Here is a 17,835-nt window from a genome sequence, read left to right on the forward strand (position 1 = left end):
TTTAGACCTACATTACTCGTATACTTGCAGTCGAAAGGAGAAAACGGTCCTGGGATGAGGGGTGAGGAATAAGCAAATGTCTGACTCATTACTATTAGGGGCAAAAAAGGAAATAAAGCTAACCAGAAGAAAAAGGAAACCACCAATTTCTATATTAATGGCCAAACAGGAAATTTACTTCTGCTGGTCAGATATATAACCACAGAGTCTGACAGATTGTGATCAGGAAGACAGGCTGAGCAAGGAAAACTTAGAAAGACAGCAAAATACAGAATAAAATCTTTCCTATTTTCCACTGTCTGAGAGATAAGTAATTAAGGCTTCTTCGTTGCAGGTAGTTATTTTAAAATTCTAAACAATATTTATGAATAAAAGATGTATTAAAGTCGTCAGACATTACTCATTTACTAAATCAAATAATAAACAAAGAGTAACTTCAGGGGCCAGCCTGGTGGCATAGTGGTTAAGTTTATGTGCTCTGCTTTGGCCCGGGGTTCACAGGTTCAGATCCCTGGCATGGACCCACACATCCCTCATCAAGCCATGCTGTGGCAGCGTCCCATATACAAAATAGAGGAAGATGGGCACAGACGTTAGCTCAGGGCTAACCCTCCTCAGCATAAAGAAGATTGGCAACGGACGTTAGCTCAGGGCCAATATTCCTCACACACACATACACAAAATGCTGTTTAAAAAAAAGAGCAACTTAATTTAAAAAAGAAAAAAACTTTTATAAAGTAGCTGTACAAATACACCAGAGTGGCACAAATAGCCTTGTGATTAGCATAAAATGCAGATGTGAAAAATAACGTAGAAACATCTTCATCGACACAGAAAAAGAGTTATGACATAATTAAGTTTAAAACGTGGGTTACAAGAGAGAAGGTTCACTATGATCCAGTTTTCTTGTGTTTTAAAAAAAAGTCTGAAGGTATAAAAACCATTAGTTAACATTTTGGTACAATGTGTGGGCGGTGGGATTTTGAGTGATTTTTATTTTCTTCTTTTTGTTTCTCTGTATTTTCTAACTTAACTGTAACAAACTAATATCTGAGAAACTAAATTTTTTTCTTCTAAAAATCTGCTGCAATTAGCAATTTGCTGGTTTAGCTTACATATCACCATCAGAAAGGAGCAAGGAACAAATGTCGGTCACTGCAGAAACTGCATGCTGTTCAGATTTGCCTCGCAGCTGCTTCCGCATGGCTGGGTAAGTACAAGTCCAGTCTGATGACCTGAGAACCATTACTGTATCTGGCCACCAACTCCTCACAACTCATTAGAAACCTGTATCTTTAACAAACTGTTTCTGGATAAAGGCCACTTGCAACCAACGTACCTCAAAAATAACCTTTCAAAGAACATGGTGTATTCAATATTGTACTAGACATTCTAACCAGAGCAATCAGGCAAGAAAAAGAAATAAAAGACATCCATATAAGAAAGGAAGAAGTAAAACTCTCTCTATTCGTAGACAGCATGATCTTATATATACAAAATCCTAAAGAATCCACAAAAAATCTATTAAAGCCAATAAATAAATTCAGCAAAGCTGCAGGATACAAGATCAACAGGGGTCAATATTCAGGACCTTGGATTTGGCAATGGTTTGTGAGGACACCAAAAGCACAAGCGATAAAAAACTGGAAAATGCACAAATATGTGAAAATCAAAAAATAACACTTCTGATGAACCAATGTGTCAGAGAAGAAATCAAAAGGGAAATGAAACAGTATCTTGACCCAAAGAAAATGGAAACACAACGTATTAAAATTTATGGGATGCCACAGCAGTTTACAAGAGCTCTAAGAGGGGAGTTTATAGCGACAAATGCCTACATTAAGAAAAAAGAAAGATCTCAAATAAATAACCTAACTTTACAGTTGGTTGCTTAATGGGTACAGGGTTTCCTTTCGAGGTGATAAAAATGTCTTGGAACTAGATGGAAGTAATGGTTGCACAACACTGTGAATGTATGAAATGTCACTTTAAAATGGTTAAAGGTAAACTTTATATTACAGTCAGGCATCACTTAACAATGGGGCTATGTTCTCAGAAATGGGTCAGGCGAGTTTATTGTCATGCAAACATCACAGAGTGTATTTACACAAACCTAGATGGTATGGCCTACTATACACCTAGGCTGTATGGTACTAATCTTATGGGACCGCCATCAAATATGTCGTCTGTCATCACCGAAACGTCATTATGTGGTGCATGACTGTATATGAATTATACCTCAATTAAAAAATGCAAAAAAAAAGGGGAGGTAGGATATGGTCTAATAACCTAAAATATTTTAAACAAATTTATTTTCTGTTCATAAAAAAATGCACATTTTTAAACAGATTTAAAGCCATTTCATCATAGCATGTTCTTTTAAAGCTACTCTCCCAAATACTTAAGAATAATATTAATAGAATGCCCTGTTTCTTACCAGAAGACTCTTTTCCATTCTGTTTTTCATAGAGGGTGCCCACAGACATCAGGAAAACAATAACCAGGAATACTGGAATTCTCCATGAGCCAGCCAGGGATGCTGCAAATTATTAAGAGTTAACATTTTTAGTGAAATAAAAACTCAGCAGTTGTCTTTAAAAGACTCAGTTTAGTAGACTGGCAGAACAATTTGGCATATATGTTAATAACAAAATTGTTTTATGGGGAAAAATTTTTTTCAAAAAAAGGCCATCAGACAGACAAAACCTCAATTCAGGACTTCTCTCAGTAGGACCAGCCCTTCTCTCAGAGGTCCCTGGTCTAAACGACTGGGCATGTGCCACCCTACCTTTAATGGGTTTGTATCGCCTGAGGAATCAAGTTCATTTTAAAGTGCATCCAGGGTTTAAGACCATCTGGAACTCAAACCCCTCCATTTAACCCCAGAACTACCTGCACTAGGCTTAGATCCTAAAGTCGTGGCACTGACTTGATTTCCTGAAAATACCACTAGGTGTGAACTCTATCTGTTAAGAAGGGGTGAAATGGCCCAAAAGAGCACTACAAAATCTTCAATGTATCCTCCTTAGTGTATAGTGCAAACATGCTAACAAGGGGCCAAGATCAGGTCCACGCACAGCCATTTGCATTTCCCTGAATTGGTCTAGGATCTCATGGACATACCTGCCTGCCTCCCCCCTCTGCCTTCCCCAAACTCAAAATGTGTCACATCAGACATCAGGGGACCTCGCTGATAAACTCCTCTAGCATTCCAAGTCAGCAGAGCTAGAGAGGGCTGCTTTGCTCAACAGCAGACTCTAAGCAGAGACATATTTTCAATCAACTTTGTTCATATTTTATTTTTAACAATAAGTAGCTCTAAAAACTAAATAGGCTCTATTCCTGTCTAGATGACTGAATTTTGTTTTTTAGTTAGAACTTAACATTTCCATAGACTTGAGACTTAGAGATAAGAGTCCCCAAAAACACACACTACAGCATCCTAGCAGCCACTCAGCGGACAGTGAAGAGTCTTAAATAACAGGGAACTCAATACTTAGAGCAGCTCTGACGCTGATCGTCCGTGTGCTGAACAGAGATTTCTCTCTTGGAAGCTACTTGTTGCTGACATCTCTCCCTCACGGTCACAGAGATCTGTCTAAACCTCTCTTTCACAGGACAGTCCTTCAAACACTTGAAACAGGCTTCCCTATTTGATATCCTCCCACCTCCACTTCCTCCCCACACCTGCGGTCCCGGCCCCTTCCTGCATCCAGAGTAAACATCTCTGGTTCCTTTAACTGTTTCTCACACAGGAATCTGAGCACCTCTCAGCATCCTTGACTCCTTATCTCTATGCTCCTTAAGTACGACACGCAGAAATGGCCATGGTAGTCCACGTGTGTGCTTTTTAAGATATGTTTATCTTTAAAGGACCTTTTTGAAAATGAATGTTCAATATAATTAAAACATACACATTTTAAAGCATAACAGTTTCATTAAAGATTAATGAAAGATTAAACCAGAACATTTTCTAAAGATTATTTTAAGGAATTCATTTTAAAGAATTTTAAATGCAACATATCACACTATCAAAAATTCACTTTGATTCACACGGTCAGCCTCTGCTGACCTTAAGCTAGACTCTCTTAGAAAAAGAGACCCACCTAAATGAAAAAGCAATATAATCCAGACAGGAATTGAAACTGCTCTCAAGTAGCGTTCAGTGCTTGCATTCCACTTGAATGAAACAGCCAACACATAGCCAACTACCAACGTCCAGATCTTAAATAAACGAAATATAGACACAGTTGTAAAATACATACACATGAAAGTAAAAATACAATTATATAAAATTTGCAAGCATCTATTAGCATGAGAGCTATGGATACAACACAGATAAGATGAAAGCTGGTGGTGCTGGAAGGAGTGTGTATAGGTTTTCATCCTCCAATTAGATAAATCAAGTTTTGAAATAAACAGGCGGGGCTGCCCCAGTGGTGTAGTGGTTAAGTTCACGCTCTCCGCTTCGGTGGCCCAAAGTTTGCAGGTTTGGATCTCAGGCACAGACCTAGCACTGCTTGTCAAGCCACACTGTGGTAGCACCCCACATAAAATAGAGGAAGACTGGCACAGATGTTAGCTCAGAGACAATCTTCCTCAAGCAAAAAAGGAGGAAGATTGGCAATAGATGTTAGCTCAAGGCCAATCTTCCTCACAAAAAAAAAGAAGAAGAAAGAAACAGGCATTTGGAATCCCATGTAGTGATATTATTTAAATATTTTTAACAAAAATTACATAAATATAGTTTTAATTTACATTAAAGCTCAAAAACTATTGCATGCATAAAGACATTTAAGATATAATATTCCATTTTTAAGCCATGGACTTAACAGTTTAATCTTGTGGAATTCTTAAAGTCTTCTCTATAGATTAACGTTTAGAAAAGAAAAGGGAAGCTTTCTGAAAAGAATCAGGTTAAAAGATTCCACTGGATCCTGGGAAATATGCTGGTAACTGTGAAAAGAAATTTTTAAAAGCTAGAAAGAAGGCAGCCAGCTAAAGTGTGACCCTGCTAAAATTATCAAGGTAACAGATGGTTAGAACCTCATCCAAAGTTACAGGCATAGTTGAAGAAGCGTGGCTGAAAAAAACAGTACTAAAGGGAGAAACAGCAGGACTTGAAACAGAAGAACCAGCCAGGGCCCCCTCCTCAGTTTTCCCTACACTAAAACTAAACGACTCCAGCACTTACGGAGCATCAGTGTGGCCTACACAGAAACTCTCTAATAATCTCATATTTTAACATTTACAAAAGATGGACAGAATACATAATCCAGAACAAATGTGAGCACCAAGAACTTATCAAAATAACCTGAACCTTGGGGGGAAAAAAGGCAAATTAAAACAAAGAAAAACCTTCAAGTATAACTCAGAGAATGAATAAAAAGGAACTGATAGGATTATTACAAAAGACAGAAAAAAATCACCTCCTACTTTATTTTGGTCATATCTATCAATAAAAATAGTCTTCAGGTCTTAAAAATGTTTACAGCTTTTGACCTGAGAATTCAGCTTTGGAACCTCACTAAATAATGACAGATTCTGAAAAAGGTTTAAAAATAAAAAAGTTCATCAGAGTGTAATTTAGAATAGCGAAAAGTCGATAATCCAGAAGTTCAAAAACTGTGAAGTGGTTAACTATGGATGATTCACTCAATAAAATGCTATGCAACCACTACAATAGGGTTTTTTCAAACAAAGACCACATAATTAAAAATATCCCCACGATATTATTAAAGAAAAAGCAAAATACAAAAAAATCATAAGACATGATTATATCTACTGCATGGTGGGGGGAAAAGGAAATGTACTAAGAAGTTAGTGGTTGTTCTTGGGTGGTAAGATGTCGTTTTTCCTTCTACTATTTTTCTATATTTTCCAAATTGCCTTTAATAGCACTAATTCTTTCATAATGAAAAGGATATTAAAATATTCTTCCTCAAGCAACTCTATTAGATGAAATATTAAAGAGAGCTTAAGCCTCAGATACGTGAGCACATGGGAAGTGAAACTAAAGCTGCTTCAAAAAAGTTTAAGGTTACAGGACCACACGAATTTAACCCCGGGAATTCAGAGAATTTGAGACATGACTGTAGAGTTCAGAACAAAATCGGAGTGTAGTAACAGTACACCTACATAACTCTCACTATAGGACAGGCCCCATTCTAACACTTGATATACACAAACTCATTTAATCTTCATAACCCCAAGAAGTAAGTACTATTTACATCCCCAATTTACAGATGAAACTAACTGAGACTTCAGAGAAGTGACCTGCCCAAGGTCACCCAGCTAAAAAGTGACGGAGCAGAATTAGAACCCAGGAATCTGGTTGCAGAGTCTGCCTTCTTAACCATAAAGCGAAAGACAGGTGGTGCTAGAAAAACAAAGAGGAAAAGCTGCTCCAATATTCACAAGGGAAAATAAAAACAATCCATTTGGGAAACTACAAATTGTTGAAATAAAAATGATCCTCAGCAAACAGATGGTCTTCAGGGACTACAGAGGTAATTAGTCCCGCCCTATAAAACATTAAGTCAGTAATTTAGAGAAAAGGCTAGAAGGCATATTAATCGAACTCGTAGATTACACAAAATTGGGAAGTCAATAAAAACTGAGATGATTATAATGATTCAAAAAGATATCCTGAAGTTAGAACAATGAGCTAATCCAACTAAGATTAAATATACTAGAGAGAAATGCCAAGTTCTGCTTTTAAATTCAAAACTCAGCTGCAGAAGTACAGAATGGGAAGAGGACAGCTAAGCCACTCGTCAGCTCGGTATGAGTCAGGAGTATCACTGGTGTGAGCGTCGACTAATAAAAGCGCAACACTCATAGCAGGGAAAGTGTTTCAATGAATTTGCACTATCAAACACATCAGCAATAAAATTCAGACTGGGAAAGGAGATGGAAATCACAATACAGCAGATACAGATATGGCTGGAAAAAAAAAATTTAGCTTAGAAAAGAAAAGGCAATATCAAGATTTGAAGCTATCATCAAATAGCTGGGAAAATGTCATCCGGGAGAGGCATTAGACTTAATTTTCTGTGGTTCTGAGGGCAGAAGGAATAGGTGGGAATTAGCAAGCAAAACATTTCAGCTTAATACGAGGATAAGTTTTTCTAACAAACTTCAGTAGTCTAACAACAGAATAAGTGGTCATCACTAAAAGTGTCTGGGCAAAAAAGCTGACCTTTAAGTCAGGGACGACAAAGTAAGAGAGCCTGCCCTGAAGTAGAAGCTGAACTACAGAATCACAAAAGGTATACACTTTCAGATTTTAAGCCTATGATACTTTTAAACCAATCTCCAGGAAGTGCTTCTTATCTGTACTTATAAGGAATTAGTATCACTTGCAGGGAGAGAAAAAATAAGAGATTGCATACTTCAGATTTTTTAAGGAAAATTCATGGTCTAGAGAAGCATGTGTTTCCACCTAGTAAAACAGAAACTCATAGATAACCTCATTTCACTTTAAAATAACCGCTTATTAAATACATTCCCCAACTCCACTTCCAGGAATTTGGTTTACAGAAGCACTACATGCATGCAGACAGATACAAAAATGTTCACTGTGGCAGTTTCAAATATAAAAACGTTGATAATAACCTAAGCGTCATTTCATAGGGGATTGTTTAATAACGGTATCTCCAAAAATGGAATAACTATTCAGACTTCCAAAGCCGCGATGAATATCTATATTCAAGGACACGGTATAAATTTATGCGTGTGCAAATTGATAACAGTGAAAATATACTCACCAAAGTGTTAAAAAATATTCTGTCTAGATGGTTGAATTTCAGGGGGTAATTCGCTTCCGTATACTTTTCTTCAAATACTGAATTTTCCCCTAAGAGTATTATTGTTTTTATAAACAGTAAATGTTTTTAACTTAAAAAAAACACAAACCTCTTTTGGCTTACGGATTTTTTTCTCAGTAGTTTGAAGTGTTTCCTCAGAAAAGAGTCACAGAACATTAGTTCAAAAAGTATGGCCATTTAAAAACACTTTACGGTTTCTATTAAACCATTATGATTATACAATTACCAATGTTTATCAGATTATCCTAATCCAAATTCAGAGCTAAAATAATCTGGTAGGAACACTTTCTAAAAGGCATCTAGAAAAAAAAAGTTTTTATACTATAGAACTACTACATTAACAGAAAGAGGTCTATCTGTAAGTGCTAACAAGGAAAGGTGTCCACAATAGAATGATAAACGGAAGAGCAAGGTGTGGAGTTTTATACACACGTTAGCCCATTTTTGTTTTAAAAAATAAAAACCCTATACTTCAAATGTTCACATACGCATAGAAATAAACTTAGAAGGCTATTCATCAGTTAACAATAGTGACAACTACACAGGGGGAACGGTGGCAGAGAAAAGAGACGACGATTCACCTCTACCACAGAAACTTCTAGGCTGCTTAAATGGTTTTTTATATAACAAGCATGTTTTACTCGAGTCAACTTTTTAAACTGCTAAATATTCTTTAAAATAACTTACTGAAAATAGGATTTGTACATTCAAATGTCACTAATTTCTAGTATGGATTCCTAAAAGCACGCCTTTAAGAGAGTTTTTTTTACTTCTGTCTCTCAGAAAGATACGTTTAGCCTCTGAGCAAACCTTCAAGTATGAATTTTTTCCAGGCATAAACCAGTGAGCCACAGTTTATACATGAGGTGGCATAGTTTCCCAAATTGATGCTCTTTCAAACAATGTGTCCTTTTCAAAATATACATTCAACACATTTTAAAGCATCAATGTGTGCCAGATACTATATAAGACTGCATAAAAGGGGCAACATTTATTTAACACTGCAAGTAAAGCAAACTAATAAACAATCACATTTTCCTTTCATTTGACTTATTAACCACATATACATTTCTGATTAAATAAAATCTTAAATGCCTAAAGCCTAAGTAGACTTTGCCTTTTAGACTAAGTCTTTGTTTTATTTATCGTCATTTGGGCATTAACTGGAAAAACAACTTGGCATTCTTCTGTTGCATATTTTTCCAAAACAGTTTCCTAAGTCTTTTAAAGTCAATAAAACGACAGACTTCTTCCCAAGTTCTGGAGCCACAGCCCCCATCAGCAATCCCTTCAGGTACTTCATTCTCCTTTAAAACAGCTTTATTCTGGGGCTGGCCCCGTGGCCGAGTGGTTAACTTCACGCACTCCGCTGCAGGTGGCCCAGTGTTTCGTTGGTTCAAATCCTGGGCGCGGACATGGCACTGCTCATCAAACCACGCTGAGGCAGCGTCCCACATGCCACAACTAGAAGGACCCACAACGAAGAATATACAACTATGTACCGGGGGGCTTTGGGGAGAAAAAGGAAAAAAATAAAATCTTTAAAAAAAAAAAAAAAACAGCTTTATTCTAATTTGGAAACTGTTCTCTTTGTGATGTGTCAACTTAGAGTCAAGAACCTCTTACAATCAAAGTCTTTAACTGAGAAAGAACCTAAGCATTGGAAACTTTCCTCCATACTGTTGCAAGGCAAGCAAAAACACACCTAGAAAAGGTTCAGAAGTGGAGTGCAGTAGGCCTGGCTGGCTAATGTACACTTCCTAAGAGCCTCTTGGACAGTAGTACCGAACTCTCGGGATCTGTAAAACGGAACAGCAAGGAACCCTAGAAACCATCCAAGCCAACCCCATGCTTCCCACAATTGGGGCTGAGCAGCCCAGAGAAGGACCTTGGTCTGTCCAAGGTCACAAAGCAAGTTATTGACAGAACTCAGTTTAGAATTTACAAACTTCTCATCTTTCAGCTCCTATTCTTTCCACCTCACGCTTCCTTATAAAGTAAAATGGAAACAACGGGATCAGAGACCATGGAGAAAACAATCTATTACTATTGCAAAAACTGTAAATGGTCTTCAAGTTTTCTGACAAGTGTGAACTATCAGAGACCAAAACACTCCCAGCAAAGAAAATGAGCTTTTCAGATTTGACAACTCTACACCATGGGAAGATGCCAAGGACCCTAAGGACTCAATCACATGTGAGCTTGGGGCAACAGCTGATGTTTTTTAGGTGTTTAGAAATCACTTACTAAGTCTGTACAATATTCTAACACAGTTCAAACTGTTTAAAAAGAATGACTCATACCATGAATGATTAGTCTTTCACTTGTAAGCAGGATGGAGTGTTAGGAGATTAGATGCAAGGAAAAGAGCTAGGAGACTGAAGTCACCCAAAAGTGGAGTGAAGAGGAACTGAAATGGAAGGATAAACTGGTAAAAGAAAACACAAGTCCTGAAGTCATTACAAAGGAAAACTGGACAGGTCTTGGAAACAACTCAACAGATACAAGGAGAAAAGAGAAGAAAAGAAAGATGACTAAAGTTTTTAGATGCCTAGAATCCAGGGGGTTTTGGGGGGAACTTGTGTGGTCAGTCCAATCCTGATATTCTTCTATTTTTTTCCTAATAACTAAAATCAATTTATTCTTAAAAAAAAATTAAACTAGAAAATTTAAATACAACATTTTGGGGGAAAACTTTTTTAAATCCTTATTGAAGAAGTTTTGATGACAAAGGGACTTCAAGTGCTGACAGGTCTGCTGAATGCTACTTACTAATAGAACAAACAGATCAATCTCTAAATTAGTCTTCTCACCTATGAAACTCCTCCCTCCTACTTCACAGGACTGTTGTGAGAATGAAATAACACACATGACAGCATCTAATCCAGTGTCCGGCACACAGTAGATGCTCAAATGTTGGATCTTAAATGCATGAATTGTCAGCTCTCCAAAACAAAGACCTGCTTCCATGTAACTTTTCTCTCTGCCTCTCCCACCTATAGCTCTCTTCAGCAGTAGGCCCAAATTTACAAGTTGTCTAGAAAGCATAAAGACTTTTTTTTTTATAACAGGCAGCCCTGCCTGGGCTCACAAAACCAAACCAGCTGTGAACTACAAGATAGAAAGTCGGAGAGTGGGCCCCCTGCCCGGTCACATGACCTGATTTCACTTCATGTCAGGCCTTGATCAGCACTTCTGGCTGAGAGCTGAGGACGCCCTGTCTCTGCTTCCCAGGCGCACCTCACCCCCATCTCAACCCCACCCCTAAATGCCGCTTCAAGAAAACACAACTGTAGGCCGCGTTTCTCTCAAACTCACATCAACCACGACGCTCCACTTTCAATTCAGCCCCTTTAACACTCCCTACTCATTTCTAATTAACTCATACTGTCTCTTTTAGAATGGCTTTTTCACCCCTTCCTCTTCTCCCTTGCCCCCACCACTTTACCCAAACAGCCGAGTTTCAAGCCTTTGTAAAATCATTGATTGGCTTGACCTTCCTCTCCCCTTCCAGCTTATTCAACCTTGGCCCTTACTTCTTTTCCGCTCATCCACAACCCATACAAGGGTATTTAAGTAAGAGACAAGATGAGGGTTTATTTTCAGTAAGAAGATATTCAAAGCTATACACACTGAGCTGCAGGCCTTTCTTCACAAGTATTCAATTCCTCATCTCTTTCTACTATTTAAGAGAGACAGGCAGAAATGCCTCATTTTCCACTAATCATGCCAATTTACCCATGTATTCAACTTCTTACTCTAGCATGAAAATACACTATTTAGATATGTTAGGCCTTTCTTTTCTAATTTCCTACAGTTTAGTGGATATGCTGCTTGGTCCCGCCTACAGTAATTTACAGTAGATTGCAGTATCAACAGTCAAAAATGTTAGCAGAATCTATAAATGTGTCTGACTTCAACAAGACTGAATTTCTTGAGGATAGGAATCAAGTCATAATAGTTTTCATATTTCTTAACAGCATACAGTATTCTGTCTTCTATATGAGACATTCAACCAACTTAAGAAACAACAAGGTAAGGGAGAAATAACGCTGAACGGGGACTCCATAAATGTGAATGCGGATTTGCTGACAATCTGAGTGAGTTTGGGACAATCACATTCTCTGGCCCTGAGAAACCAGAGTGCCAATGGGTCCGGCCCCATGGCCAAGTGGTTAAGTTCACGCACTCCACTTCGACAGCCCAGGGTTTCACCAGTTCGCATCCTGGGCGCAGACATGGCACTGCTCCATCAGGCCATGCTGAGGCGGCGTCCCACATGCCACAACTGGAAGGACCCACAACTAAAAAAAATACACAACTATGTACCAGGGGGCTTTGGGGAGAAAAAGGAAAAATAAAATCTTTAAAAAAAAAAAGAGTGGCAAGCATCAGGCAGTGGAGTAAACTAATTCTAGGATCACTTTCCCCTGACAATCTAGCAAGCCCATGAGTGAGAGAAGGTGATCCCACATCCCTCCCTCCCACTACAGTTGAAAGAGCCCAGGCCTCTTGGGGGCCAAGACTTCTACCTGATCACTGAACAGTTGTACACACAGGCAGCATCCCAAAATTACAGATGAGGCACTCCCCAATACCTTGCAATACTTTGCTGGCCCATCGCTGGTGGGTAATTAACACTTATCTGTGTCTGTCACCTCCATGACAATATGCTCACATATGACTATACGCACCTTGAAGACAGCCTGCACCTTACTCCTTTTAAATACCTCACAAAGCCCAGTACCTAACAATATAATCAAGTTTTTTTTTTTTTTGAGGAAGATTAGCCCTGAGCTAACATCTGCTGCCAATCCTCCTCTTTTTGCTGAGGAAGACTGGCCCTGAGCAAACATCTGTGACCATCCTCCTCTACTATATTGTGAGACACCTGCCACAACATGGCTTGATGAGTGGCGTGTAGGTTCGCATGGGGGATCCAAGCCAGTGAACCCTGGGCCACCGAAGCAGAACGTGCAAACTTAACCAGCTGTGCAACCAGGCTGGCCCTCAATATCATCAACTTTTAACCTGAACTGAAAGGTGGTAAAGATAGAGCAAGCAAAAACAGGAGTTCTGTGACCAATGATCACTCTACCGATAACCTTGGGGCAAGTCAAAACCCTGCCTGACAGATAAGGGGAATTACTTTGCAACCTGATGTCAAGGTGCATTGAACTCTGACAAAAGTGAACTGAGTTATTTTTAAATGGTAGTTGTTGGTGGTGAATTAGCATTCTTGTGCACTAAATATCCACCTGTTTTTAACAGTTCCCAGTTAAATATTTGTATAATTAACTGGTCTACAATCTGCTCTGAGTTAGGAAACGTGTCAGTAGATTATCTTTGAAATCCCTTCCAATTCTAAAGCTCCCTGATTTTCTATGAATAAGCTCAGAGTGATCCAAGAATCAGAAACCCTCCTCTCCTTCACCCAGTCTGCTCAAGTAACCCTGGCGGGAGGAGATGTACTGTCCAACGTAAGTAGTTCCCAAGAAGGAAAGCACGGCGAGGAACAGGCGCAGGTGGCTCAGCTCCCAGTGCCTCGTACAAAGCATCCTGAAATCACCTAACTGAGACGCGGCCCCGGACTACTAAGAAAGCTTTGTTTTAGAACTTGAGAAACGTGAGTCAACCCGTCCCCTCTTTGTCCCTAACTAGCTCTAGCCTCGTAAGAAGTCACCTCTCCTATCTATGGGACGGCAAGTTGGACTAGAATCTCTAAAATCCTTTCCAGCTCTGACATCCAAAAAAGTCCCAGGTGAGCAGAAGGGAAGATGGCCGGGGCACCCCCACTTTCTGCCCAGGGGTAAGTTCAAGTCCACCTGCTGATGCGGAACAGCGATTCCCAACAGGGGACACGTCCCCTAAGAGGGTCTAATAGGATGGGGGCGGGGGACAGGGAGGCTGTTTCAAACCACATCCTTCTTCTCTTTGCAAGGAAGTGCGCCAAGTTCCTCCAGTGCATGAGGAGGAAGGCAGAGACTGACAATCACTGCCGCCCAAGTGTGGACCTTTGATCGCCCGTGCCCAGGGAGGACCAGCACCAGGACCGCACCCCGGCGAACTAGGGGTGTGGCGACGGGTGCTGTGCGCCCGCCGGGACCACGGAGGGGCTCGGGCGCACTCACCCACAGACTGCTGAAGTAGTCCAGCCCGCGGCAGATGAGCGCGCCGGCGTAGGCCAGCAGCACCTGCACGCCCAGGTAGCTGCCCAGGCTGTAGAGGCCGTAGAGCAGCGGGCCGCCGGCGCCGAGCAGCAGCAGCAAGCGGCGGCGGCGCAGCGCCTGCTCGCCCAGGGCCTCGACGCCGTAGTCGGCGAAGCAGAGCGGCAGCAGGAGCGCGGCCAGCACGATGGGCGTGTGCGCGCGGTGCAGGCGCTGCAGCCAGTGGCGGCCCAGGCGCGTGAGCGAGCTCTTGAAGGGGTGCAGGAAGGTGCCGCACAGCACGGCCCAGAGCAGCGGCCGCAGGAAGGCCTCCAGGATGAAGTAGACGAGCACGGCGGCGGCGCAGCACAGGCACACGAACAGCACGGCCCCGGTGTTGTAGAAGGCCTGCTTGATGGGCTTGTCGAAGCGCAGCGCCAGCGCCGCCGTCCGCGGGGTCTCCCCGCAGCCGCCGCCGCCGCTGCCCGGCCCGACCGCGCTTGGGACCTGCGGCGCCGAGTCCGGGGAGCCCCGCGGACTCGGCGCTTGGTCAGAGCCGCCGCCGCTGCCGTCGTTGTCGGCCATAGCACTTCTGCCGCTGCCGCCCCCGAGAGGCGGTACTGGGAAGCTGGGCGAGGGCCGCGGGCGAGAGGCAGGGCGCGCGGCGCGTGGCATTGTGGGAGTTGTAGTTCCTAGTTGGCCACCGACCGCTTACTGGACCTTTGAGGAACTACAACTCCCAGAAAGTATAGGGCGAGTTCCGTCGCCCCCCGGGCTCATTGGTCCCTGCAGGATCCAGGTAACAGGTTTTTGGGCCGACAGTTTACCACCCGGAAAGGAAAAAAAAAAAAGCTCCCTTCACCCCATTGGTTAATATGAACTTTTCGGGAGGCGGAATCTCGAAAGAGGCACTGCAGTCACAGATTGAAAACCCAGGCTGCACAGTAGAATCCCATGGGGGAGTACTTAGCAAAAGACGTATCCCCAGATTCTATTTTATTGATTTATTTATTTAATAAACACTTAAAGTGTTTGCTCTGGTGTAGTTGGCAGGATTTTAAATCGCGATTACCATATGGCAGACCCTGTTCTAAGTGCTTCATTCCCATTAACTCATTTAATCCTTAGAACAGCCCTACAAAGAAGGCGGTGTTATTATTCCCACTTTACGAAGAGGAAAACTGAGGCACAGAGAAGTACCTTGTCAAGGTCGCACAGCCAGTAAGTGGCAGAGGCAGGATTCAAACTCAGAGTCTAGCTCCTAAATCTATTCTCTCACCTACCATGCTAATTGGTCTAACAGGTGATCCTTTGGCCTGTTTTTTAAAGCTCCTCAGAGGCGTGTAATGTGCAACAACTGTTGACAACCATTGGTGCAGGTGTCAGTGTGGGAGCAATCTAAACTCCTGAAAGAGCTCTAGATCAGAGTCTCAAACTGCCATTAGTTCTTTCTGAGACCTGGAGTCAGGTCAATTAAGCCCCCAACCCAAATTTTCCGTCTGTCACATGGGAATGATAATAATAGAAGCTCTTGTCTCAGCGTTGTGTGAAAAAGAGGAAGCTCTGGAGCAGTGCAAGGTGCTTCTGTTCTCCTGCTGGAAAGATCCCGGGATCCGAGCCTACTACTCATAACATATCTCAAACAGATTTTTATTTTTTAAAAAAGAAGAAAGAAGGAAGGAAAGACAAGAGGGAAAGAAAGCAAGCTTTTATTGAATATCAATATGTGAGTGCTTTGAAATCCTGCAGGTGATCCCTTTTCTGTTTGCAATAAGCTTTCCTACTAATTTCAATATAATTTTTGTTTCTCTTCTAAAGTAGACGTGACAGGTATCCTTATCTACAGTTTTCAGATGAAGAAACTCCTGCTTACTAAGACTTAGAGGCAAGGGGATTCAGTGGATAAAGAAAAAGTAATTCCTTTCCACCTTGTTTTTAGGTTTCAGGTCACGGTCCTTGTTTTTCAAGTGGTCTTTGGACTTGGACTCTGTAAATATTTTGCTTCCCTTGTACTGCCATTTGCTTTGCTTCTTAACTACTTTGTCTACGGCTGCTGAGATTATGATTACAAACTATGGTCACATCTGCTTTCAGTGTCCATTTTACAGTGACTCAGGCTCCCACTTATATAACAACAATGCCTCAGTCTCTCTCCCAAAAAGTCCTCAGCAGCTTCTAGGGAGTTCCAAAGGGGTTGCCTCACACACACCCGGAGACATGAGTCAGCCACCAACCACCTCTGTCCACCCTGCTGCCCACACAGCTCACTGAGTCCAGCACCTGTGTCATTATTCCCAGATCCTGGATGCTCCCAAACTTGTAATCCTCTGGGTGCAAAAGCAGAGCTGGGTTCCACTCAGAGATAGGGTGGAAGTCCTTCTTCCTGACTTGCTGACTCTGTGCCCTTTTGTCACTCAAGCCCTAGACCAGGTCACTTGTGCCCAATGTATGATAACTCCTCTCATGAAGATTTCCTTCATGTCTGGCCTTCAGGCCTCGAAGTACAGGGGCTCAAAACCCATCCAAGGGTCAGTGAGGGGACAAAGATCAAACCATCCCCTCTGTCCTCCTCCAACCAAAGACTCGGCTCTCTTCCTCTAGTTACAAGAGGAAAGCTCCATGTTACATAACGAAAGCATCTATCAATGGATACAAACAGAAACTGACATATGTATGCCCTGGACATGAGCAGGCAGAGGTAACGTGCCTAAATTGTGCTGGGGCCCCAGCTCAGCAAATCGAAAATGCCCTGTCATGGTGCTCTGCTTCTAAGTGTCAATGAAAGGCAAAATTGCTGAACATTTCAAAACTGTTCTCATGGCCAAAGCAATAGAACTGACAGGTCTCTGACAGAATTTCTCGTCAAAAATGGAACTCTAACAGAAATGAAGGCTGAAGTACTAGAAACTAACTAGACTGACATTTATATAGCCTAACGCAAGGCTAGGTTCCCGCAGGATTTTGCTCATCCCTCTAGGACTGCACTCACCACACTACAATCATTTACATGGGTTTGCTTCATTTCTGTGTCCCCAGCACCTGACACAGCATAGGATCTTCACAGTACAGAGTGGAAGCTCAGTGTTTGCTGAGCAAGTGAATGAATGGTATGATTTCAAAAAAGCCTATTTGTGCTTCCTGTGAAAAATAGTATTGAAACACTGGGGATGTTTCTGCCAGGTATTCTTATGGTTGAGAGCAGAGAAAAATTAAAATATTGAGATGTAGGACATACAAACTAAATTTGAGAAGGGCACACACATTCCACTTAAATCTCTAGTTCACAGGGCATGTGCTTTTAGGCATCTCCTCCAAAATGCTAGGGTACTTGGGTTTTCTTTCCTTTTTAAAAAAAATTATTTTATTGAGGTCGTATTGACTTATAACATTGTGTAAATTTCGGGGGTACACTATTATATATCAGTTTCTGTATAGACTGCATTGTGTTCGCCACCAATAGCCTAGTTTTTATCCGTCACAATACATACTTGCCTCTTTACCCCTTTTGCCCTCCTCTGACCCCTTCCCCTCTAGTAACCACTAATCTGTTCTCCTTATCCAGTGTTTGCTTGTCTTACACATATGAGTGAAATCATACGGTGTTTGTCTTTGTCTGACGTATTTCGTTTCGCATAATACCCTCAAGGTCCATCCACGTTGTCGCAAACACTTGGATTTTCTTTCTTGGCCCTACACAGCAACTCACTGCGACGACGTCATGGAAGAACAGCCTCCTTGGGCATCCAGGATACAGTGGAGATGAAATGGACTCAGAGGAGTGGATCAAGCTGACTCTGGGACCACACTGCCTTTGGCCTTCCTATTGTATGAATCAATAAATTTCCTAATCATTTAAGCCA

General features: G+C 41.5%; 1 protein-coding gene and 2 long non-coding RNA genes across 6 annotated transcripts in view; 2 read left to right on the forward strand and 1 right to left on the reverse strand.

Annotated features, from left to right (window-relative positions):
• Positions 1-14,616, reverse strand: part of TMEM245 (transmembrane protein 245) — a 91,638-nt gene extending 77,022 nt beyond the window's left edge. For 3 of the 4 annotated variants that reach the window (XR_011432554.1, XM_023629851.2, XM_023629850.2), the window contains exons 1-3: positions 13,961-14,616; positions 4,107-4,224; positions 2,438-2,539 (exon numbers count right to left, since the gene is read on the reverse strand). Coding sequence is in view for 2 of the 4 variants with exons in the window: in XM_023629851.2 (XP_023485619.2) it covers positions 2,438-2,539; positions 4,107-4,224; positions 13,961-14,560 (820 nt within the window). In the remaining 2 variants the exon portion in view is untranslated. The remainder of the gene's footprint in view (positions 1-2,437; positions 2,540-4,106; positions 4,225-13,960) is intronic. The other variant, XR_011432553.1, reaches the window with a different exon arrangement.
• Positions 13,266-13,967, forward strand: LOC138920775 (uncharacterized). The gene is made up of 3 exons (XR_011432555.1): positions 13,266-13,455; positions 13,567-13,638; positions 13,771-13,967. It is a non-coding gene; the product is annotated as an uncharacterized lncRNA (long non-coding RNA).
• A 1,170-nt stretch (positions 14,617-15,786) lies between the features above and the next one.
• On the forward strand, positions 15,787-17,835 carry LOC138920776 (uncharacterized). The gene is made up of 2 exons (XR_011432556.1): positions 15,787-15,888; positions 17,674-17,835. It is a non-coding gene; the product is annotated as an uncharacterized lncRNA (long non-coding RNA).

Source organism: Equus caballus, chromosome 25 (genome assembly GCF_041296265.1).
Source record: "Equus caballus isolate H_3958 breed thoroughbred chromosome 25, TB-T2T, whole genome shotgun sequence".
Taxonomy (NCBI): Eukaryota; Metazoa; Chordata; class Mammalia; order Perissodactyla; family Equidae; genus Equus; species Equus caballus.